We start from the raw sequence: 25,011 nt of genomic DNA on the forward strand, positions 1-25,011 counted from the left end.
AGAGCTAACGAAGTGAAGGTTTTCATATATGGCAGTAGACATCACATGTTTTGGAGCTACCTGGTAAAGCTCTTTTCTGAGCCAAGAAACATAAGAGAAACAAAGCAGCAGCCAATACAGTGTCTTTAACACAGCACAAATGAAGGAGTAAACGCCCTGTGGATACACAAAGCATTTTTTAAAGATGAAGGGACTGAGGTTCATAGATGCCGAATGGGCACTCATCTGAGTGCTCAAAGGAGAAGTGGTATTTAGTTGTCAACAGAAGGCACTGACCACCTTTTCTGCAACTTCCCACCACATTCCACATACTCATCTTTAGTGACTACAGTGTTGTCAACAATACCTAGGCATGAACTCCTCATTTATCTATTTGTAATTTGGTTATCTGCCAGACTCCCTCCAAGTTTCTCAACAGGAAGTGAACGTCAAGTTGACTCCCTGCTACCACACAGATGCAGCAGTTGCTTCCCTTTTCCCAGCGGGCCTTTCATTTGGGTTACAGAAAGATAAACTTTAGAAAAATGCTGAGAAACGAAAGAGATCAAGAAATAGAAAATTCAGGAGAGGAAGACCAAAAATATTCATTGATACTACAGTATCAAAAGGATAAAATAGTACCCAAAGACCTCAACTATGTCTTGTCTCAACGAGAAAAAGGCAAGAGGCATCTATCCCTAAAATCCTCTGAGCTTCATTATGCATCAGCAAATGATTACTGGTGGTGAGACACGATGGGAAAGAACTTCCCCTGAAGTGAAGAAGGAATTTTTACAGGAGCAAACACAAAGTATGGGAACAATGGAGATGAAGGAGAAGAGATTACGAAAATGTGGGAGGAAAATATCATAGCAGGGAATGAAAATATGAAAGTGATACGAAGGGGAAAAAGAAATCAGATTAATAGGAAAAAAAGAAAAACTGGATAAATTATTTAAATTATAAAAGAGGACAGACAAAAGAGTTGGAAAAAAAAGATCAAAGAAACTACAGGTGTAAAAGCAGGAACAAAACAGCAAGCTGATATTTTTTGAGGGAATGAATACATATGGCATGCATTTTATTCTGCTGCCTCAAAAGGTGCATGGAGGTGATGCTCAGTAATTCTCCATTTGTGGCAAGTTCATCATTTCTCAGGATTGTCCGTGGAAAAAAAAAAAAGAACAGAAAGTTTTCAATATGCACACTAGCATCTGTTTAAGGGCTGTATCCATGGCAACTAAAAACCAAGACAAAAATCAGTCACCATGTAACCACACACCCGAGAAACTAGCAACATAAGATTTTTTCAGTTTCTAACAACATATTCAGACACAGTACCACTGAACATTTAAGGGCTAAAATAAGGTACATCAGGTAATGAAGTTTGTGGTTTATGTTCAAATTCTACCACATACTCAATCTGCTCCTCGAAGTTATGGGTATCTGACAATCCAGCACTCACACCCCCAGCTTTGTGCTTCAGTCTTCTCCAGACCAGCACATTTCAGCTAGAGAAAGACTGGGAAAGATAAAGCTCAGAGTTGTCAGCAAAGAAATTCTGGGGAGGTGGTTGTTTTTTTTGTTTTGTTTTGTTTTGGGTTGGTTTTTTTTGTTGTTGTTGTTTTGGGGGTTTTTTGCAGAAAGCATCCAAAGTTAATTCTGCTTTGGATAAAAGAGCTCACTGAACAGCAGAAAAATAAAAGAGATAAAATTATTTACATTACAGTATCTTGGATACTATAGTATCCAAGTATTGTTTTACTACAGTAAAAACAACTCATGAAAAATGTTTTTTCTTCAGTTACTTTCCCTGGGTTTTAAATTTTTTTTTTTAAACTTTTACTCTTTTTGTGTTATCTTGCCTAACTTGTCTGGCTCACATTCCTCAGAATTTCTTGCAAAGACTTGAAGAATAAACTTACTATGAAAAGCATCTATTTAAGAAAGGGGCCTCCTTATGGCCAGAAGTTTCCCACATTGCACAGGCAACAGAGCACCGTTAAAACCACCTGTCATGTTCTCGTGTTCTCCTTCCATACACTACCAATACGCAGAGAACCTGCATTGTGTTTTCTCAAATGATGAACTGAAGAGTAAAGGAATGGGAGGAATGAGCAGAGCACCTTCTCAAGGGGCTACTAAACAAAATTGTTGCACTACAGCGTACAGAGGAAAGTTAAAGTTCATTTCCCTCGTCAAACAAAAGCAGGAGAGAAAATATAAATTTGTCTCACTTACAGCACATTACCTATGGAAAGCATATTGTGTATCCAGAAATCTGCACAACATTCTCCTGGAATATAATTCAAAGCCATATTTGATGACTGATACATACTTCACAGCTTTTACTATTTTCAGTTTCACAAAAAAACCCTCCCTAAGAAACTGATCTTCATTCCTTACCAGCTTCACTCCAACAGGTAAATTATCATCTAGATTCTGTAATATGATCTGTCCAGCTGCACTATCTTCAAATTATACCTTTCCAATTCTCTAAAGGCAAACCAACTGCCTGAGTACAACAACCCGGAAAACTGTTTTCAATTTTTGTAATCCTGAGATGGAAATCGGTCTGCTTTTCATTTTTACCACTATATCTCAACATTTGCAAATGATGCTTTTTATGATTTAGTCGATGGCCAGTAAATTCTGTGAGTGAATCATTAAAAAAAAGGCTGGTCAAAAGCTTTCGTGACACATCTTTTCTGAAGAGTGTCTCTGAAATGTTCATACATTGAGCTCATCGCCTTCCAATCACTGGTTTCACACTATTTCACTACTATTTTCACACTATTGAGTTAACTAAATGCTGCACTCAAGTTAAATGGCAAACACGAAGGTAACTTGAAAGTGTTTCAGCAACTTGTAAAGGGAAGCATCTTACTGACGTTCAAACAATGTTCATTTATTTTACTTAAACCCCTCCACCTTTTTTTAAAACTCTATTTGAAGTCAAACATGAAAAGATGTTTTTCCACTTTCATTGTTCATAGCCTAAGGAAAGGAGATGAAAAAGTTATCAACTCTTCTTTTATTATTTACCATTCTGAACTTATTTACTACTCCTTGCAATTAAAGATATATTCTAAAGATTGTCTTTTGTAACTGGAAATGGCTTCTTCCTCCTATCTGAAGAAACTTGGCTGCACTCTTCCCAGCAGCTTGTAGCCCAACAGACACTTTCAATTCATTTTCTATTACAACGGCAACATTCAAGAATTGAGTAACTGTTAGTTCAGTTCTTATATGAAATGTTCTAATGGGAATAGACAAAAGGAGATTAGGATCTTCTACCTGAAGAACAATTGAATCAGATCGAAATGTTAAGAAATCAAGGAAAACAGAATTATGTTAGCAGGGACTGGAAACAAGGATTCATCCTCCAGTTGTTGGTCAAAGCTTTATGCTTTCACACCTTTAATTCTGGCAACATATTAATGGTAGCGTAGCTATACCTACTTGCACCGCACTATCTCAAAGACAATGAGAACTTGTGTATCAGTAGAGCTGTGTTACAGGCAGAGGAAACTCAGTAAAGATCTCAAATTGGTAAGCTGCAATTAAATTATGAGCAATATATCTTCACAAAGAGCAACACAAGGCCTGTGTTGTCCACTAGGTTTGATAGAGTAGTAACACATACATCTAAGATACTAGAAAAAGTGAATTGAGACCCAATCTGCCTTGTTTTACTGCCCTACAATGCAAAGTATGTGAACATCTGCATTTGCTGGTTTGACTAAAACAGAGAAAATAAACAAGCTCTGCTATTCTATTCAATAAGGAAATAAAACAAGAGCATTAAATGTGGCAAACAGAAAGTCCCTGTGGTTGACCTCTGTAAGAAAGTTAGAGAATTTAATATCTGCACTTTCTTAAAAGAAACAAGCCTTATTCAAAGTACATCTGCAAACAAAGGAGTTACAAAGACAATTTTCAACCTCTCTGAAAAGGATGATAACAATACAAATACTCAGACCTCCTAACTTTCCGCAATGGCTCTTACTAAGGACCACCAACAGGCAATCACTTTATCTTTGAGCCTCATTTTCGGTAAAAGAATGCCAGAAGTGTTGATATCCTAACAGGATTGTCTGATATTCTGCTTACATCTTGTGAAGCAGTTTTAATACTATATAAAACACTTAAATGTAGCAGTATAAGTGTAGGAAAGGCTGATGGAGAAGAATAAAGAAATGCATTATTTTTAAGAAACAGGAGCCACAAAAGGCATATGAATCAAAAACGTATTTTTCCCATAACTTAATATAAGCCTTACAGAATGTATATCAATACCTGCTGCTGCCTTTGCCGCCTCATTTGGGCAACTTGAGACATCATGATTTGACGATCCAGTAACTCCATTCTCTGCTGCCTCTGAATGTCAACTGTTGCTCCCATTCCTACTCGAACTTCATTTGTTGGTTCCGCAGATGAGAAGATTGGTTCAAGAGTCCAAGAAAATATCTTTGCTACCCAGCTGGGTACACAAAGAATTCGATGAACTTTTAATATATTGCTATTGTAGCAAATCCCAGAAACCTAAAACCAAAAAATTAAAAGGTTAAAAAACCACACCCAAACCAAAAAACTTAAATACACCAAATCTACTTTGTATTTAGCTGCAGATAGCAGTTGGTCTTTCTGTTTTTTAAAGCACTTTTTATTGTATTGACCCAGAGTTCTCAGTCAAGAATCAGAGAAAGACTAGGGGATTTCTTTACTTCCAACTTCCCCACAACTACAGACTACTACTTGTCTAAATCTGTGTACTGCATTGCCTGTGACTCAGAAAGCTGCTTGGGGGTTTTTGTTTGTTTCAGAGTTTGAGCCCAAACCAAGCGACTCTTTCTCAAACATGTCAAAATTCAAACAAAATTTTCCTTTCTAGTCAGGGTACGCTGCATGCTGACCCGAGAAGATTAAGGCTTCCCTTGAGGATGCTGAAGCATTGTAAATAATCCTCAAAAAACCAACTCCCTTAAGGCTTCTGCCCCACCACCAAAGTCTCTCCTTCCAGTAAAAATAAACACAAACCATCTGATTTGAAGTTAAATCTAAGAGTATGCACAGACTTATTCCAAAAGGATCCCATCTACCTTCTAGGAGAAGAAAAAAAAAAAAGGTTCAAAACCCAGTTAATTAAAAACTGCAATATTGAAAAAGCCTTTGTGATGCATTTCTGCCACCTATAAGAAAAAAAAAAAATGTTCCCTGCACTCACAACTCATGCTTGCCTCGGGGCTTGATTTCATTTCAGATTCAGGAGGAGCAACAGAAATCCACAAGTCCCATAAATGATCTACAGTCATCACTCAACCACCATTTTAAATCCCATTGCGAAGCTCTAGCACTTGAGCCCGAAGTGGTCCAGCAGGAAGGCCAAAGTTCTTGCACAAATTCTGAGTCTGCCATTCTGCTTTATGCCACATTTCAGTATTTGTTGACTATTTATCATCTGTTATGCCACAAGATTTATGCTATGACAACAGAGTGAAATGAACAGGAAGAGATACGAACCCCAAACCATCTGTAAACATACCCAAACAATGCAATTATGCTAGAAACAATGTAGAAACTCCAAATCTGGGCTATTTATTTGGGGATATTTATTTTGTCTCACTGACATTTGTATAAACCTACCAAATGCATTGCTGCATATACAAAGGGAGACAGTATAGGAAAATACAACATTCTTTGGGAGGGGGCTATTTTTCAGACTATTTACAAGGTTATTGTTAATTGCCCAGTGAGATAATGAGACTTCTAGCAAAAATACATCCTGCTTTGGGAAACAGTGATTTTCATTTTATTCTACTTTCATTTTATGACTGCTGTCAGGGTTGGATGTAACACCAAATAAAGGCTACCATTCTAAAATGAGAAAGAACAGTTTTAAACTGCCCTAACCCCTTCAATCTTTTCATGCTATGAGGAAGGAGGTAAATGGGATGGGCTGAGAGTAAGGCCATAATCTGTGGCACCATAGTGAAGGCTGCCTTTAAGAAAAATTCTGTATTCAAAGAAAGGTCCTGACCAGACTCCAGGAATGACAGGGCTCTGGAACAGAAGCTTCTTCGTGACCTCAGAAATTCTTTCCTCAGCTCTAGTGAAACCGTTCCAGATGACTGTAAGCCCATGACCAAAACTTGTGCACATCAACTAGAAACTAAGATAGAACTATAATCGCCAAAGAGTAAGTGGAGGAAAATTCACATCACTTCTACAATTTATCTACTTTTGGTATGTAGTGTTTGAGGTATCTGCTTAGCAAGAAGGTCCCTCAGAAGCTAACCACCTGGCCCCACGAGAGTTATGTAGATAGGCTTCTCGATCAAGAAAACGTAGATTACAGGGCTACAGGAAGGTCACTTTTTTGGGAGGAACAATTACTGAACCAGGTTGCAAATATTATGTATACATTTAATCAGATGATTTCTTAGACACAAAACGCACAAGCAGCACCAGAACCTACAAATTATCTTCCCTCCTCCCATCTCATATCTTTAGGCTATGGAGCCAGGCCCCCTCTTTGGTCCCAGGGATTTTGCGTTACTGGTTGCACAGGTATAACCAGGCAGTGAAATGGTGATCCAGCTCAGAATACGCTGCCCAACATCACACCACGATCCCCTCACTTCTTCCAAATTTCCCTCCCAGATACTGCTCTCTGATACTCTTATCACCTACAGTCCTTTGTTAAGGTCTGATGTTTTCAGGACACCCTAAAACAGGTTCAAAAAGTCACAAGAACAAAACAAAGCAAGTGGTGATAGGAAAATCTACATCTCCCTGAATGTATGACAAATCTTGACACGTGTCTGAATACATTAACCACAAACAGAATCATTCTTTTATCAACTCAAGATAGAAAATACAGCAAAGAGATAGCAGCAGCATGTCTTTAGTGTCAGTATTTTGGGACTTGTTTGTCTCAGAAGGGAAAGTGTACCGCAAGCACCAACTAGTAACTGCATCAGTAGAAGCATTCCCATATTTTTCTAAGTAGAGACAGCTAGTCATAGAACTGTATAAACATTTAGGTTGGAAAAGACCCTTAAGATCATCAAGTCCAACTGTAATGCAACACTGCCAAGTCCACCACTAAACCATATCCCTAAGCACCACATCTACACGTCTTTTAAATACCTCCAGCAACGGTGACTCCACCACTCCCTTGTTCCAGGGCTTGATAACCCTTTTGGTGAAGAAATTTTTCCTAATATTCAATCTAAACCTTCCCTAGCACAACTTGAGGCCATTGACTCTTGTCCTATTTCGGACAAGAGACTGACATCCACCTTCTTACCACCTTTCAGGTAGTTGTAGAAAGCAAGTAATTCCAGAGCATTTAATCAGAAGAGAAGGCTTCATAAGGCTAAAAGTTTATGGACACTGCTAAAATGGAGAATGGCACATAGCACTGCGTGTGACTCATACATGTGGCTCCTACCTGTCTTCCTAGCTTTACTGAGTAGTATGCCTGGTCTATAGCCAATGCACCAGTTGCAGTGGGCTGTCTTCTCTCTCCTTGCTGCTCCTCAACAGCAGACTAGTGTCTTGGCCCTTCCTTATCCTGCCTTAGAGAGAAACTCATTGTGTAACTCAAACGTGTGGACTTCTGTGCTCACAGTGCAGGAGGTCACGAACTCTGACAATATAAAGTTCACAGTAAAATCTAAAATGAAAAGCACCTGGTGAGGGAACAAGACAAAACTGTGTGAGACTAGAAGAGAAGTATACTTCCTACATATAGTTGCCAAGAAACTTACTGTGGACCAGTAAGTGTCCAGAGCAATCGTGTGAGACTGCAGTTCTTCACAAGTATAAACAGATGGAACGATAGACTCAGCTGTGAAGAGCACAAAGTGTACACTGGCAATCCACCTTGTTACCTCTACATCTCTTAGGATTTCAGTGACACTCCCCTTCTTCTCTGCCTTGATTTACTACTCCAATTATAAAGCTCTTAGATGGAAGCATAAGAAACTTTAAACGCTGTGCTCAGTTGTAACAAAATTTCAAGAAGTTTCACTGAGTAAGGAAGAGATACCTATTTGCATATTTCCAATAAACCCAGAATGGAGACATTTGTAGTTAAAAAAAGGTCTTGTGATTCAGTCTGCTTTAGTGTCATACACCCATCTTAATGTCAAGTATTTTCAAAGAACTTCCTCTTTGGCTGGTTCATATGCAGGACTTGATATATATCGTCTTTAAAAAAACAAGAGTTTTGACAAAGTATAAAGTAACTTTTACACCATTTTTGTTACAGACACGCAGTGAATTTCTCACGTTTAGGAAAGTAAAACAACTTTGTTTATTCAATGAAGATAAGATGATCTCATTATATCCCAACTTCATCACTGTACATCAGGTTAAAGGGCTACTTTGCCCAAACAGACGAGCCTCCTGAGTATTCTGGGTTCTAAAAAGTCACCACAGAAAAATGCTGCAGTTAAGTTCACATTGTTAGAATGGAGAATTTTTGGCTGGCAACATAAGAAGTATCTTCACTGTTTTCTTGTCGTCACACTATCATAACCTACAACCTCATCAACCATATCATATCAGGCAAAATGCTAAGTAGAGGAAACAGAGTATGCTGGAAATTGTCTGGCATGCTGCAGAAAAAAGTGTGCTCATAGTTTTTCAGTTTCTTAACATCATGGCTTACTACTGGTCCTTCACATAGAGTTTCCTAAGCTCTTCCCACTCCTGTAGTAAGCCCAACTTCCTCTTCCCTTCCCTTATGTCCCTCCAAAGCTGTACAACTTTTTAGAAAAAGGAAGTAGCTGTAGTTTCTCTTTTAGATGAGGTAAACCAAACACGGAAGCTCATATTTTATATGACAAAGACACATATGCTCCACTACTAACTGAAATATTTAAAATCTCTGTACTTGATTAACACTAAAAAAAGAAAATCAAACAAAAAAACAGTAGGCAGATTGCTGTAGAAAATTATGTTGAAAATTATTTTGCCTAACGGTGACAACTTGACAGAATTAAATATCAGCAAATACTCAGTTATTTTGTTCTGAATAATTTAAACATATTCATCATGTGTATTCAAGACTGCTGTTTTCAGATATCAACAAACTGAAAACAAAAAGCAGTATTACTAAGATGAAGTGGCATTTTTATACCTATTTTATCTGCTTTATCCTTGGTCCGTTCTGAATTCTACACAACTAGAATCAAAACAAGGGGTTAAGGTTTGTGTTGAGATTCTGTACTTACCTTAATTAGACAAACACAGTTACAAACCAAAAGAGATCGTGTGAAAACCACCAATAAATAAAATCACTACACATGTACCTTCAACTTGTAGTTATAACCTCCAACGTAATTGTAACACAACAGATTATTTTGTTTGGGTTTTATTTGAGGAAATAGTCACTAACAGTATAAACAGCCTTTTGCAATAGTTAGCTTGACAGAAAAATAAGTTTATAATAACAATAATAATAAACTAATTCTCTTCAATTTCCTTCCTAGTTGACTGGGCTTACCAATTTCCCGGATTTTTTTTTTCTTTGGAGCCCATCAATGCTATCTTCAGTGGTCAGGTACAATCATTATTAGATCTCAATCATTCTTTGTGTATCTGCAAGTACCAGTGTACTTCTACTTCAGCACAGTACATCTATTCTTAACATGTACTTGTGACCTAAGGATAGGTTCCCTTGGGTCTCTGCTAGAGCTCTGCAGGCAATTGTCATCTTATTGTTAACCAAACCTCTTCACACAGAAGGTCATGATTAGATTTATCTGCCCCAGTGTAGACATCTAACTTTAAAGCCTACATATCAGCTGCTTGCTTAAAGTTTGTTTCATAGTCAACAGAGAGAAACGGGCACTGTTAAGATGTGACTCATCCTATGGCAGATATCTCCAAAGTACACACACAGCTGAATCACTCTCACGGATTCCCTCTCTAAACAATGGTAACATTGCAGCCATGATGGCATTTGTGTACAGGCTAGAAAAGCTTTATAGAAGCAATCTACCTCTGAAACAGCTGGCACAATTGACAAAGCAGACCAGATTTTGGGCACACAAACTCTTCCTCAGATCTGAGAGAAAAACTGAAAACTTTGAAGTGAAATACAGACAGAAAACTAAAATCCATTTTTCTACAGGATCTCAGAAGCTGTGGATATAGAAGAGAAAGTATCTTCTGACACATTATTACCCTCTCCCCTGCTTTACCACTACTTTCTTTCTCCTCCTTCCAGAACTGGAAATAGCTGCATCTCTCTCCTACCCAAACACTTACAACCTCACTTCCACACTAACATCCCGTGTATACCAGATGAATCAACTACTTTTCTTCCTAGATGCTTTACCTGATATAGGAGCAAGTGTTGTCAGCTTAGTCAGTTGTCATGTGTCTACACGTAGCTGTCTAGATATATGCAAGGTGTCTAAGCTTCCACCACAGAGGAGATCAAGTCAATACAGTCAGTAGAATGTAGACACTCATCTCAAATTAAGCCACCTACAGCCACTCGACTGAATATTGACCATTGCCCACATGCAGATACCTCATGTTAGTTTTGGGTGGGATTCAGCACATCTCCTAGCTTACATACGGGTACCTGCCCCTGTCCTAAAGTTAGGACAAAGAAACAATGCTTCTTTTTCATTCCCCAATCTCTGTTCTTCTATTGCTTTTCCATTTCTTATCTCAGACTATGCACTTCACAACCTATGTGCTGAGGTTGCCCAGAGAGGTGGTATGGAGATACTCAAAAGCCCTCTGGACTTAGTCCTGGGCAACCAGCTCTAGGTGGCCCTGCTTTAGCAGGGCGTTGGACTAGATGTCAACCTCAGTGATTCTATGATTCTGTGAACTGCCTTACTACTTGGACTTCTGCGGGCAGTATTACCAGCAAAGGGGAATCACATCAGTCACACGTAAAATATACGTTTTCATTTAGGAAGATACTTCAGCATATGCAGAATTTTTAATAAGTGAGTAGTCTCACTAGTATTAGCAATACTACTGATGCATATATTGTAAAACCAATGTCAAATATTCAAAAATTGCAAGTCAAGATCTGAAAAGTCACTAGCTAGATTCTCTTAAAATCATAAATGTTTTTTTGTTTTTTGTTTGTTGGTTTGGGTTTTTTTTTGTGGTGGTTTTTATTATTATTATTAAAAAAGTTTCCTTTGTTATTTCTAAGACTTTGAGATATTATTTTGGATTTTGAAGCAGTAGTTTGTCAAGGATTAAAAGCTTATTTTACTACTAGGAAAGCTGACATTCCCCCAAAACTCCTGACTCCTTGAGGACTTCAAGAAACACTAACAAGAGAAAGAAGAAAAAAAGAAAACAAATCAAAAGTCTTGGTAATACTTTCTGCACCTTTACAAACCGTCCCGAAAAAAAGCTGAGGTTATCCATATAATCCAAAGAGGACTAGTTCTTTAATTTGAACATTAGGTCTTGTAGTCGTATCCTGGTCAATATTTTCATTCACTTCTTTTGCCAATAAAATCTTTTGCTGCCGTATTTAGAACATAATCCACAGTAATGTGCAGTATGATCCAGCTGTAGAATAAAGACCTCTATAGCACTTTGTTACATGGGTAGGTGTGTGTATATAGGACCTTTGCTGACAGGTGAAACAGGACCCATGCAAGTCCTCTAGTGTGGAGCTTGAGCCTGAGCTAGAAAGCCCAGCCCACAAAGTAGGCACAGCAAGCACAGCTCTATACAGAGCAGCCCAGTGTATCTACAGAGCAACACCTGTCGGGTGTTTAATGGGATTTCCCAATGCTGTGGTCAATGACACCGGGTAATTAAAGACAAGACAACAGCAGGAAACCTTTAAATAATATACATTCTTAGATTTATTTAAATTTTCTTAGTTATCTTTTCTAAAAGTGATGTTTCTTGCCACCGAAAATGATAAAAATATGTTTCCCTGTGATCATCCAATGTTTCCTCAAAACTAAAGACTTAAATAAAACAAAAAAAATAAAAAAAATGAATGAGAAGGCTACAACATACTTATAAAACTAAAGTTTAAAAGATACCGTTATGAATACCCTCCCTTTTGTGTCAATTTTTCAAGTCAGAAATGCACCATGAAGTAGTCTATTATCAGGCATTTGGGTGAAAACAAGCTGAAAATGACAAAATAGCAATGAGAGTTTCTTTAAAGTACTATTAATGTTATTGTGAGTGTACTAGATTTTACTTCACGCAGTAACAATATTCAAAACAGTAACACATCTTTAAATTATTTCTTAATACTGTTTTATTTAAATTGCATACTTGTAATAAGTTTTGCCTTCACCATGGCTTTTCATAACTCCAAATTTAAAAGAATTAATTAAAAATACGATTTCAGTTACTGCAAATAATTAACTTCTATCTACCCTGAACTTCAATTCACTTTATAGCCAATACTTGGCTATAAATCAACAACACAAAAAACAATTAAGGCATAGGTTTCATCTATTTTTTTTAAATTATCCAAACTCATTCTGATTAGACGGAGCCTCTTCTGTGTCACCAAAGCACTACAACAAGACATTTAACTAGATGTAAGTAGACTTATCTGAATCACCATTTGTAATTACAAAATTACAATTACAAAGGATTCAAAGAATATCATACTTTGACATTGACTACAGATCTACATAAGACTAAATGTAAGACTGGAAAATGTCCTCCAGATTAACTGGGGGATGAAGAAGGACGCATGGCAGGACACAAATGTGAAAATAACTGCATGCTACATTATCAGGCTCTGATCAAAGATTCTCTTCAATAAAGTCAGCACATGTTTAATATTAATTTCAAGTATATAGAAGGGATATTTTAAGTGTGAATACTGCACTGGAGGGTAATACAAATGCTTCTGTATTCCCTTCATAACATTTTTAAAACCCAAAATAATTAAGAGTAAAGATTGTTTAAACTAACTTAAGGAAGATGTGGAAGAGGAATAACAACAACAAGAAAATCAGCAATTCTTAGGTCTGATCTGATATTAACCACACAGTGTTGTTTTTAAAACAAGAACTAAAAAAATGAAAGTCTGGTTTAAATAGTTTGCTCCCTAGCCCAGTCATGTCTCTTAAAAAGGCTGATCTATCATGGACAGCAATTCACTATAGCAAAACACCTCAGCCAAACAAATAGCAAACAGAAAGGATGAATAAAGTTCTTAAACAGAACCCAAAACAATCCAAAGTACACTCCTGAGCATTTAGCAAACAGGTATCTGTAATCTGTGTAAAACCAAGGTAGGAAATTAAAAATCATGAATAAGAAATAGAGCACTCAAATTCAGAACTGAAATTAAAACCAAGCACTCAACGCTCTCTGAACTTTCTATCTTAATCTTACTTAAGCCTTTAAAGTACATGCTATAGATTACGGATTCTCTACAGTTTTCCAATATCTAGAGTACAAAAAGCACAACTTTTCACACAACCTGAGAAAAGTAAATCACAGTGTAGTACAGAAACATTGCAGAAGGCATTGGTTTTGGCTTGGTGAAATCAGCAAAGTAAACAGGGTTTTAGAAACTTTAGTGTTTGTAAGGTTAAGAAAATTTCAATTTCCTGGAGTTTGAACTGAACTCTACACAAATTCAAGGCAGCTCACAGAAGAGCGGTTGAAGGAGCTGGGACTGTTTAGTTTGAGGAGGAGGAGGCTGAGAGGAGACCTCATCACTCTCTACAACTATTTGAAAGGACACCGTAGAGAGGTTGGTGCTGGTCTCTTCTCACAGGTAGTTAATGACAGAACAAGAGGGAATGGCTTCAAGCTCCAACAGGGTAGATTTAGACTGAACATTAGGAAAGAATTTTTCACAGAAAGCGTGGTCGGGCATTGGAATAGACTGCCCAGGGAGGTGGTTGAGTCACCATCCCTGGATGTGTTTAAGAGACGTTTAGATGTGGTGTTGAGGGATATGGTGTAGGGGAGAACTTTGTAGAGTAGGGTAGATGATCCCAAAGGTCTCTTCCAACCTAGACAATTCTATGATTCTATGACTTGGGACATTCCAAATTTTGAACTTTCTGCAATGCAGGTCACCTTGCAAACAAATAAACAAATGACACTAGATAAGAAGAAAGAACCTACAACACTAAAATCACAGAAAAGGCCTGAAAAATACCTTTCCCTGATGAAATATAGACCTAGCTCCGTGGTTAGCAGAAACCCTGGCATGTGATCTGTATGACGAAAACATTACACTAATGAGTGTAATGGAACAGGCTGCCCAGGGAGGTTGTGGAGTCCCCTTCTCTGGAGATTTTCAAGACCCGCCTGGATGCAGTCCTGAGTAATGTGCTCCAGGCAATCCTGCTTTAGCAGGGGAGTTGGACTAGATGATCTCTAGAGGTCCCTTCCAACTCAGAAAATTCTGTGATTCTGTGAGTGGAGGGAACCGCACGTCCCAGCAGGCATATCTCATCTGCTGGTACCAACCTGAGCTTACTTCTTGAAGCACGTAAGCTGTAGCTATGACTGAGTGAGCCTTGACACGCCCCTCAAATTTCAATCCTGCAAGAGTTTAGCAGTGAGAAATATAAGCTGAGAACTCAAGAGATTTTAAAGGAGGGGGAAAAAAGGGAGAGAAGATGGGCTGATATGTATGTGTCCGATGAAACACTGAAGTGCATACCACTTTCTAAGGTGTTTTGACTGTTTTAAAGAAAATAAATATTAGGGAAACTGTTTCTGGCCTTCACTAAACTGAGTGATATGCATGATACAGAAGCACTCCTGTAACCAAGTATTGAAAAAATTTTTGGCTTAAAGTCAAATAGAAATTGTATGACTTTCATGATACATCTGCATCTCTAATATGAAGTTTCCTAATCTTACAACATAAACCCCCCCTATCATAAGAAACAAATCTGGACTGTATGTACCAAGTCTGGTATATTCCTGGCAAAACAAATCACAATAAATGAAACCTGTCTCATAAATTATAAGAATAACAACATTACAGATTACCGATTAAATCAGGTTTGTGAATTTGTTTACAGTCTACTTCTTGATTCTCCATTTTTGTATTTAAACAGCATGTTTTACACAACATACCAGCAACTGAAATTACCAGGCTGATACTGACATACCAAAAGAACAATAATATTGAGAGGTACTCCAGTTTAATCTAGAGAGTAAAGAAGCTGCCTTTAAGAGTGTATTCCTGTGTTGATTCAAAATTAGAGATCTAGGAGGATATACCTTATGGCAAAGACAGACACAGCAGACTTTCTGTATTCCAGTAACAAAACACGTGCTGTAATCTCAATAACTGAGAACAGTCCAGCAACAAACTACAAATTGTCTAAAATCCCCTATCACCAGGCACATTACATCAATGTCTACCTGCATACAGAGACACACGGAAACACGTACACACACGCAAACACATTTCTGTAATGAGTGCATCGCTCAAAACCACTGAAAACAAGAACTCAAGGCAGTAGAATTTCCAGTTGCTCTACGCCCTGCATAGAATTCACAGGGAAGTCTAACAGCATTAGCAAGGATGAACACAGAATTCAATCTCCAGTGCCACATCTTACACCTGGAAAGTCAAGATCCCATCTACTGTAAGAGTGTTCATTGCACATTAAACTATAAATTGTGAGAATTTAAATAAACCTAAACTAGGAACCCGGTGAAGAGAAAGTGGAAACTGACAGTTCAGAAACTGTGCCGGCACCATCCATTTCAGTACTCCACATAAGCAGAAGTGCAACAAAAGCCAAATTGCAGAACAGAATCATATACAGTCATATGAATGTCTAAGTGATCTTCAGAGCTAAAAATATAGACAGTGACATGTCTAACAGGCAATAAACTAGTGACTAAGTATCACCTAGCTAACTTGGTGTTCATGCATTTACTCAGCTTTTTTGTACAAATACATGAAAATTTGACTCAATAAAGATATAGTGTGTTAGAAAATGTCAAGAGCAGTAAGAATTACAAAAATACATAAGTCGTGGGAATGACTTAACATTGATTTGACAACCTATACGTTTCTGTAATTGTACATATACATATGTTATCAAGTATCTACACTTACAGTGCTAAAATGTACCTTTATAGTGTTTCATATCCCTCTTCAGATTATTTAATATAATGTGAAACTTTACTCCTTTATCAAGTTTTCCCAAAAGATGCCAAATTATCATTTATAACAGAGGAGAAAAAGAGACTTCTTATTCACAGAAGCGTGACACATATGCTGTGCAAAAAATGGCTGAAATTCATGACAAACTTCTTTCCAAATTGTAGCACTTACTACAAAATGCTCTCCACCTGCTGCAGAAAAAACTGAGACTGAAAACACATCATCATTGATGATGACTTAATTCATGCTGACTGAAGCAATATGAAAACTTCAAATGATTTTTTAAGCTTTCCCGTGACACAGAGAAAGATCAATTTATTCCTATGGCCTTATACCTCTGTAAAACTCACTGTCAACCTGCAATTAAAAAAAAGGTCATTTATGAAAAAGCTGCTCTTTATAAGTCTGTATAACCAAGTATACATACAGTTCCTGCCACCAGGAAAGAGGGAGTTAAAATGTCTTTCCTTTTCTTTCCTCTCTCATGAACACCTGTTCAAAAGGAAGGGCTATTAAAAGAGCCAGGAGAGTAACAGGAAGGGTAGTGCGTTTGGAGGAAGTCACAGATCCTTAGGTGGGCACAGAGGCTTGGGCTGATCTCCAGGAAAGAGAAATCCTGGTTTGTTAGTTGCACTGTTTGCATCAATATTTATGGTCAGACCAAATTGCTGAGCAGACTCCACTATTTACTGCTCTGTCATTCCTGTTAGCTATCCTGCGAGCCTACAAAATACTTTGGAACAGTCAATGCAAATGGTAAGAGACCAAACTACTGAGTTAGAGCAGCAATGCGTAAAGTGTCAACAGGCATTTCACTCTGAGCTCACGGCAAATTCAATTTCTTTTAGCAAGGGCACAATTTAAGTTCTTAAGATTGCATCAACTTAACAATGAGCTTCTTTGGAAGAAGTGGCACTTTCACTGTTGGAAAAGCAGACAGTATTTTGGGCCAAGAAATCAGTCTGAGCTCCTAATTTCTAAGTCCGTAAAATTTTAAAAGCAGCTTATCAGTATCTAACAATCTGGAAGATTTAGTACAATCTGTTTTAGCACTAAGCGCCTTAGTACTAAGAACAGAGTCAGAAAGGAAAAAGACAGACCACATCGACTTTATCTGACTGGTGTGAAGAAGGTGATTTTGCATCCTTACTGCCATTATCATAGCAAGAAATGGCTATACTACAGATGTCCTAGGAGAACAGCAAAACATGAAAAATCCTCACAGCAAAGCTGTTAAAAGCTGCTTCCTGAAATAAAACCTTGAGGCTTGCTGGAAACTGGGAAAAAAGAAATAGGGTAAATATTTCTACCATTTCCTCAATAGTCTCATTGACAGTTGTGGGTCTAAAGCTATATCCATGGCAGTAAAATTAATTTTAGGGCATAAGAGAGCAGTGGCAGCCTGCAAACGTTAACCAGGACTTTTGCTGTCTGTCCATTTATCACCAGCCAGTCAGTGCTTTATACCTTTGGAAGTTAAAGATGAAAACTTTCTACTTACCGTTACAAATAAAAATATCACTCAGTACTTTCTGTTCTTTTTGAGTCCAAATATAATGCACTGATTGTATATATAACAGGGTGCTTTAAACAACACACAATTTTTAAAACAGTAAGACTTACCAATCCACTTAAGGCTAAAATCCAGATGTAAGAACCAGAGGTTAAGAGCTGGAAGACAAAAGCAGTGATTTAAAAATATAATTTTACATAGCTGTTGTTGTCTGAGCTACTACGTTGCAGTATTATATAGGCTACGTACTTATCATGACAATGGGAGAAGTCAGACATTTATTTCTGTGAAAATTCAGTTTAACATTAAAAAATATGTATTCCAGAAGTAGCAGAAATGGGAAAAACATAGGGATCCAACAATTGTTCTCCTTTTACAGAACAATACATTTTATTTTCATATAGCGTACCAAGTATAACAGGATGTCAGTTATAGGCTGCACACAAAAACAAGTCTGAAAGACAGACTGAAGCAAAGGAAATGACTCAGCAGCAACAGGAGGAGAGTTCCAAACGGGGCAGGCAGTGCAAGTGAAGCTCTCAAACGTGCAGTCAAGGACAGACTAAGCGTGAGCATCAAAATTAAAGAAATAAAGTTCTCACCCAGTGGTATATTTGTCGACATGAAATCACAGAAACAGGTCAGAGTGAAATTAAAAAACAAATCCTGATAAGCCAACAGGGCAGCCCATTGTTTTTGGTAAAGTTTGTGATTAATCACCCAGAGAAGTTTATTACCACCTGGAAAAATGGGCTGAAAATTATATTGCTACTGGTTTCTAAAATAGTTCTGCATGATGCCGACTGAATCATGAGAACACCTTCCCTCTACACTTCTGACTACGGAAAGAGTGACTTGAGATAAGGGCAGAGTTTACAAATGAGAAGAAGGCAAATGATTTTCCCCTCAGCCTCTGTGTGACGGCAGCAACGGTCTGTACGCAGCAGGGAAAGATCCAGCAAAGATACAGTGACTAGTAACAGCAGTGATCTGTATCGAAGGTGGTGCGTGTGTATGAAAGCCAAACGCAAAGGACATGATGGAAAAGAGCTCAGACAATATCATGGCCTTCTCAAAGACTGGAATAGCAGTGGTATTGATGGGTTTGGAAGAGAGAACACAAGATTTCTGTAAGATCAAGAAAATAAGGCGCTGGAGCAGAAATCAAAGGATTCCAAAGGCTGAACAGCAAAATGGATGAATGAAATGTTCATGTGGAGCACGACTCAATATTCTGAAACTGACCATTCATTCTAAAATACTCTCTACCACATTTCACATAACTATGGTGCTTTCCATTGCTCGTGCTACAGCTATTTTTCAGTCCCTGGAATATATAAGAATGAGTACAACTTCTCATAAGTTTGCACATCTCCTGTTTCATAATTCAGATTATGACATGAGCGTCCATTCATTTCTAGGCTGCTGGGGATTTTTTGTTGTTGTTTTTTTGAACAACTACTGCCTTTCTGTACCGAGTACCTGTATTTTCCCACTCATATTTAACATAATACTACATGATATTGCTGTGCTCTACATTACACTATTTTAAATTACCTGTAACATGGTAATGTGTGATATACAAACAATATTATTTCATATAAAAGTGGAATTCAGCCAAAACCTTGATCATTTACTGACAGTCTTACCATAGCAAAATACCTTTGAGCCCTAACAGACAAGGAGAAAATAAACAAGCCCAAGAATATAAGCAAAATAGAAAGGTGAAAGATACATATGCTTTAGCACCAGGTTCTGTTTTCCTCTATTTTCATCTAGTTCATTTCATTTACCAAAAAAAAAATAATTATAGAATTGTCTATTGTATTTTCCTGTGCAAGACAATCAAGACAGAAAACAACAGAAGAAGAGATCACTTGCCCGCCACTTCAGCATATAGAAATGCATACTAGCAACACATCTTTTTCAATATTTAATTGATGGGGCAGTCACTAGCTAAACCTATGTGGAATCATATGTGTGGAAGCATCAAAATTGATAGACGAACATACAGAAATACTAATGGTCACACTAGTAATTTATTAAAAGACGAACAAGCAAGTACATACCATACCTGTAAACCCAGTATATAGACCAATGTCTTGTTTGTGATAGAAAAGTGGCCTAATACTTGTGTCACCTGCACTCTTGGAATGGAGGAATAAAATGGTACAAACAGAGCAAACACAGGACCCAAGCTGCAAAAAAGAAAAATAGAGATGGTTAATGATAATGATAGTAGCATCAATAGTGTAAAACAATCAAAAGTAATTGATCCTAAGTACATAACAAAAAAAATGTAATACCACCTTTCAAGCAAAGGTCTTTTTTGGGAAGCAATAATTAGGTAACTTGCGGTGTTCAGGATAACAGGTTCGTTACCAAATAACGAACCGCTAGTCTTTGGCAAATACCCTTGCAAAGAGGAAAGAGGTGACAAAAAGTATTTTATTTCCAAATGTTTAGGACCAGAGGCAGGAGAAAAGGTGGCAACATATTTAGTCTATAGCAGACTGTTTCTATAAAATGCACCACACAGGGAACAGCAGCAGTCTCCCACAACAGAACAAAACTTCTTTGATCCAAGCAGACAAAGCATAAGGATTATATATATGCCAAAAGGTCATAGAAACCACTTCACTTATGAAGTTAAGCTTCATATTCGCCCGGGTTTAGGTGTCAGAGGATTGTCAACAGACTGCGGTATGGGAATACCAACAATTTGATTTAATTTCCCTTTGCCAGTGATTTCCATGGCTCTACAAATAACTTTTTACGGTCTTCACCTTAATCACAGCACAAGATGTTTATTAAGTTTCTAAAACCTTGTTGAAAGCAGTTTTGTAGAATTTAAAACTCAAGCATCTTTTACAATGACCAGATACCTAGATTGAAGTTGTGAACATAACTAGCGCGCTTCATATGCCCAGATACAAAACCTGTGTTCCTCGTGATAAAATATCCAGAAAACTAAACAACAGGAGAGGCCACAGCAGAACCAATGCCAAGGCATAGATATAGTAGATTCTAGAAGAAAAATACTTCCTGGGGTGGAGAAGGGGAAGAAAAAAAGGTCACTTTCAGGCAGAAACTACCTGCTCCACTGGTGGAGCTGCAGTGGCGGTGACCTCCAGGTAGCAAGCTGCAGGCAGGGGGAGGCTATCAGCAAAGTGCACATCTCCCCCAGCTGAACCCTTGCTCGTGGTTCTGTGCTGCCTTGTGTCCGACAGGCGCAGGATGCTGCATGGGGTAATTTTTCACTGCTCGCCAGCTTATCCAAACTTTCAAGAGTTGCAGTTTCCATAGGCCTTTACACGAAAGGGATCTTATTCTACCCAGCGGGAATTCTGCAAACAGCACAAACCAGGACCTAAATAACTTGAAGTGTTCACTCAAAAAACCATTTCCCTTCAGGAGGAGCTACTGATAGAAATAATACCATGTGAAATGATGGTCTGCATATTAAAACTTACACTTCCTGAATAACTGCTAAATGCAACACACACAGCTATGAAAAAAACCTTCTGAATATTGTTTTTACTCATTCAATGGGCTGTGGCTTAAGAGCATTTCATTATCATTTTGTTTGTTCCTTTTCACAGCTGGTGAAGGAACCAACTAGGGGAAGTGCACTACTGGACCTACTGTTTGTTAACAGAGAAGGTCTTGTGGGGGATGTAAAGGTTGGAGGTCGCCTTGGGCAGAGTGATCACGAAATGATAGAATTTTCAATTCTTGATCAAGTAAGGCGGGGAGCCAGCAGAACTGCCACCTTGGATTTCCGAAGGGCAGACTTTAGCCTGTTTAGGAGCATGGTTGAGAGTGTCCCTTGGGAGGCAGTTTTGAAGAGCAAAGGTGCCCAGGAAGGCTGGGCTTACTTCAAGCAGGTGCTCTTAAAAGCGCAGGAGAAGGCCATCCCCTTGTCTCGAAAAACAAGCAGACGGGGAAGACGACCAGCCTGGCTAAATAGAGAACTTTGGCTGGACCTCAGGAAAAAAAGAAAAGTTTACATTCTCTGGAAAAGGGGGTTGGCAACTTATGAGGACTATCAAGATATAACAAAGCTATGTAGGGGGAAAATGAGAAGGGCCAAAGCTCAATCAGAACTCAGCTTGGCCACTGCAGTTAAAGACAATAAGAAAAGGTTCTTTGAATATATCAATAGAAAAAGGAAGACTAGGGAAAATGTAGGCCCACTGGTGAATGAGACAGGTGCCCTAGTGGTGGAGGACGCAGAGAAGGCAGAGTTACTGAATGCCTTCTTTTCCTCGGTCTTCACTGCCAAAGCTATCCCTCATGAATCCCACACTCTGAAGGCAAAGGGGAAGGTCTGGAGAGTGGAAGATTTTCCCTCAGTTGAGGAGGACCGGGTCAGAGACCACTTGGCCAAGCTGGACATTCACAAGTCCATGGGCCCTGATGGCATGCATCCGCGAGTGCTGAGAGAGCTGGCGGATGTTATTGCTAGACCGCTCTCCATCGTCTTTGAACAGTTCTGGAGAACAGGAGAGGTGCATGAGGACTGGAGGAAGGCTGACATCACTCTGATCTTCAAAAAAGGCAAGAAGGAGGACCCAGGGAACTACAGACCAGTTAGTCTCACCTCTGTCCCTGGGAAGGTAATGGAGCGACTCATTCTGGATGTCATCTCCAAACATGTTGAGGAACAGGAAGTTATTGGAAGTGGTCAACATGGATTTACCAAGGGTAGATTGTGCTTGACCAATCTGATAGCTTTCTATGATGTTATAACTGGTTGGCTGGATGAGGGGAGAGTTGTGGATGTCATCTACCTTGACTTTAGCAAGGCTTTTGACACTGTCTCCCATGACATCCTCATTAGGAAGCTGAGGAAGTATGGGCTAGATGAGGTGACAGTGAGGTGGATTGAGAGTTCGCTGTGGGACAGAACTCAGAGGGTTGTGATCAGCGGCACAGAGTCTAGTTGGAGGCCTGTAACCAGTGGTGTCCCCCAGGGGTCAATACTTGGTCCAATTTTGTTCAATATATTCATTAATGACCTGGATGAGGGAACAGAGTCTATCCTCAGCAAGTTCGCTGATGATACCAAACTGGGTGGGGTGGCTGACACCCCAGAGGGCCGTGCTGCCATCCAGCGTGACCTGGACAGACTGGAGAGCTGGGCAGAGAAGAACCTCATAAGGTTCAACAAAACCAAGTGCAAGGTCCTGCACCTGGGGAGGAAAAATGCTAGGCACCAGTATAGGTTAGGGGCGGACCTGCTGGGAAGTAGCTTGGAGGAGAAGGATCTGGGGGTTGTGGTAGACAGTAAATTATCCATGGCCCAGCAATGTGCCCTTGTTGCCAAAAAGGCCAATGGAATCCTGGGCTGCATAGGGAAGAGTGTGGCCAGTAGGTCGAGGGAGGTCATTCTCCCCCTCTACTCTGCACTGGTGAGGCCACAACTGGAATACTGTGTCCAGTTTTGGGCTCCCCAGTTCAAGAGGGACAGGGAACTGCTGGAGCGAGTCCAGCGAAGAGCAACTAAGATGATTAAGGGATTGGAGCATCTCCCTTATGAGGAAAGGCTGAGAGAGATGGGACTCTTTAGCCTGGAGAAGAGAAGGCTGAGGGGAGAGCTTATTATGGCGTACAAGTATCTCAAGGGTGGGTTGAAGGAGGATGGAGCCAGGCTCTTTTCAATGGTTCCAAGTAACAGGATGAAGGGCAATGGGCACAAGTTAGAACACAGGAAGTTCCGTTCAAATACACGGAAACAGTTCTTTACGGTGAGGGTGACAGAGCACTGGCACAGGCTGCCCAGGGAGGTTGTGGAGTCCCCTTCCCTGGAGATTTTCAAGACCCGCCTGGATGCAGTCCTGAGTAATGTGCTCCAGGCAATCCTGCTTTAGCAGGGGAGTTGGACTAGATGATCTCTAGAGGTCCCTTCCAACTCTGGTAATTCTGTGATTCTGTGATTTGAAATTCAGCTTGCTGAAAAGCTTCCTCTCTGAGGACTTAAATACAGTTTAATTATAGAAATATTTTTACTATCATCTGTTTAACACACAGTCAGATGCACTTGAATGTCTAGAGAATGCTAACTCAGGAACTACTGAAAAATGTTCAATTTTACATACAATCCTTCTTACATAAACAAAAACCACCTGTATGAACACACACAACACATTCTTAAAATAAATTCACATTATTTAAGTTGTAGGAGTTGATAGGTACAGCTAGAAGGGTGCCACATACAAAAATAATTCTTCATCAGAAGTGTTCCATTGTAGACAATGTTCACTGAAGTAAATCAGGTTTTGTACGTTAAGAGACAAGAAAAACAAAGAAAAAGGTTCTTTCCCCATCTTAGAAAAGGAATTTTAAATTATTTCTTTCTACTCTTACCAAATGACCTGAGGGAGTAACAGAATTGTGGCACGCTTTTCAGGTTTTATACCTCCTCTGATAAATAGTGACTCAGACACAGATTTCACATGCAAGAGTGCCCTCAGTCATAAGATGGGAAAGTACAAAAAGGAATTTCCCATGACTGCAAGTGTGTTTTAAAAAGAGATTAGAGAATGTTAAAAGGTTCTTTAAATGTTAATATTCACCATTAATGTCAACAGAGGCCACAGAAAGCACCACTCCAGTCCAGGGTAGTGATCTGTGTAAATCAAAGTCCAGTGTCTGACACTGCTCAGTACCTGACAATCTAGAAGAGCCAGAGGAAACCTACTGATGGACCCTTTCTCCTAAAACAGTAAGTTCGTAAGCACCACAGGCATATGCCTCCAAAGACATCAGTTTTGGTTTTTTAGGCAGAGTTCACATAAATAGATATTACACAAATATCCATTCAGGTATCTTTTTTTTTTTAAATGTCAAAACTAGTGCCCTTCAAAATACTTTGTGAAACTCACTCCTACAGGTGAATCCATTGTGTGAAAAGTGATTCCTATTAATTTAAAACTTTCACCCTCAACTTTCATTATATAATTCTGTACTTCTACTCGGAAAATTTCAATTAATCTTTTCTGTTGCCTTCAGAATTTTTTATGTATTACTCATGCCTTGTTTTATAGTATCTATATAGAGATGCTGCTCATCTACAGTGGGTCTTTCAGAGAAGTTATCTATGAAACAATACTAGAATATGACTGACACATCAAGGGACAGCCAAAGGGTGGCTGAGGAAAATGTAGACCCACTGGCTGGTGGAAAAGGGGACCTAGTGACAAAGGACATGAAAAAGTGCAAGGTACTCTTTGCCTTTTTTGCCTCAGTTTTCACCGGTTAGTTTTTCCCTCAGGCCTCCCAGGGCCCTGAGCCTCCTGCAGGACTGGAGCAACACCTGCTGTAAAGGCAGACAGTTACGCAGCTCTTGAGCCTAACTGGCCATGCAGGGGTCAACGGGACCAGATGG

At 39.0% G+C, this 25,011-nt stretch overlaps 1 protein-coding gene across 1 annotated transcript in view; it reads right to left on the reverse strand.

Annotated features, from left to right (window-relative positions):
- The window catches only part of UBAC2 (UBA domain containing 2), a 103,503-nt gene that overhangs the window by 12,851 nt on the left and 65,641 nt on the right, over positions 1–25,011 (reverse strand). The window contains exons 5-7 of the mRNA XM_082493980.1: positions 19,696–19,819; positions 17,732–17,779; positions 4,279–4,524 (exon numbers count right to left, since the gene is read on the reverse strand). Coding sequence (XP_082350106.1) covers positions 4,279–4,524; positions 17,732–17,779; positions 19,696–19,819 — 418 coding nt within the window. The remainder of the gene's footprint in view (positions 1–4,278; positions 4,525–17,731; positions 17,780–19,695; positions 19,820–25,011) is intronic.

The sequence above is a fragment of the Vanellus vanellus genome (assembly GCF_965231255.1).
Source record: "Vanellus vanellus genome assembly, chromosome: 1".
Taxonomy (NCBI): domain Eukaryota; kingdom Metazoa; phylum Chordata; class Aves; order Charadriiformes; family Charadriidae; genus Vanellus; species Vanellus vanellus.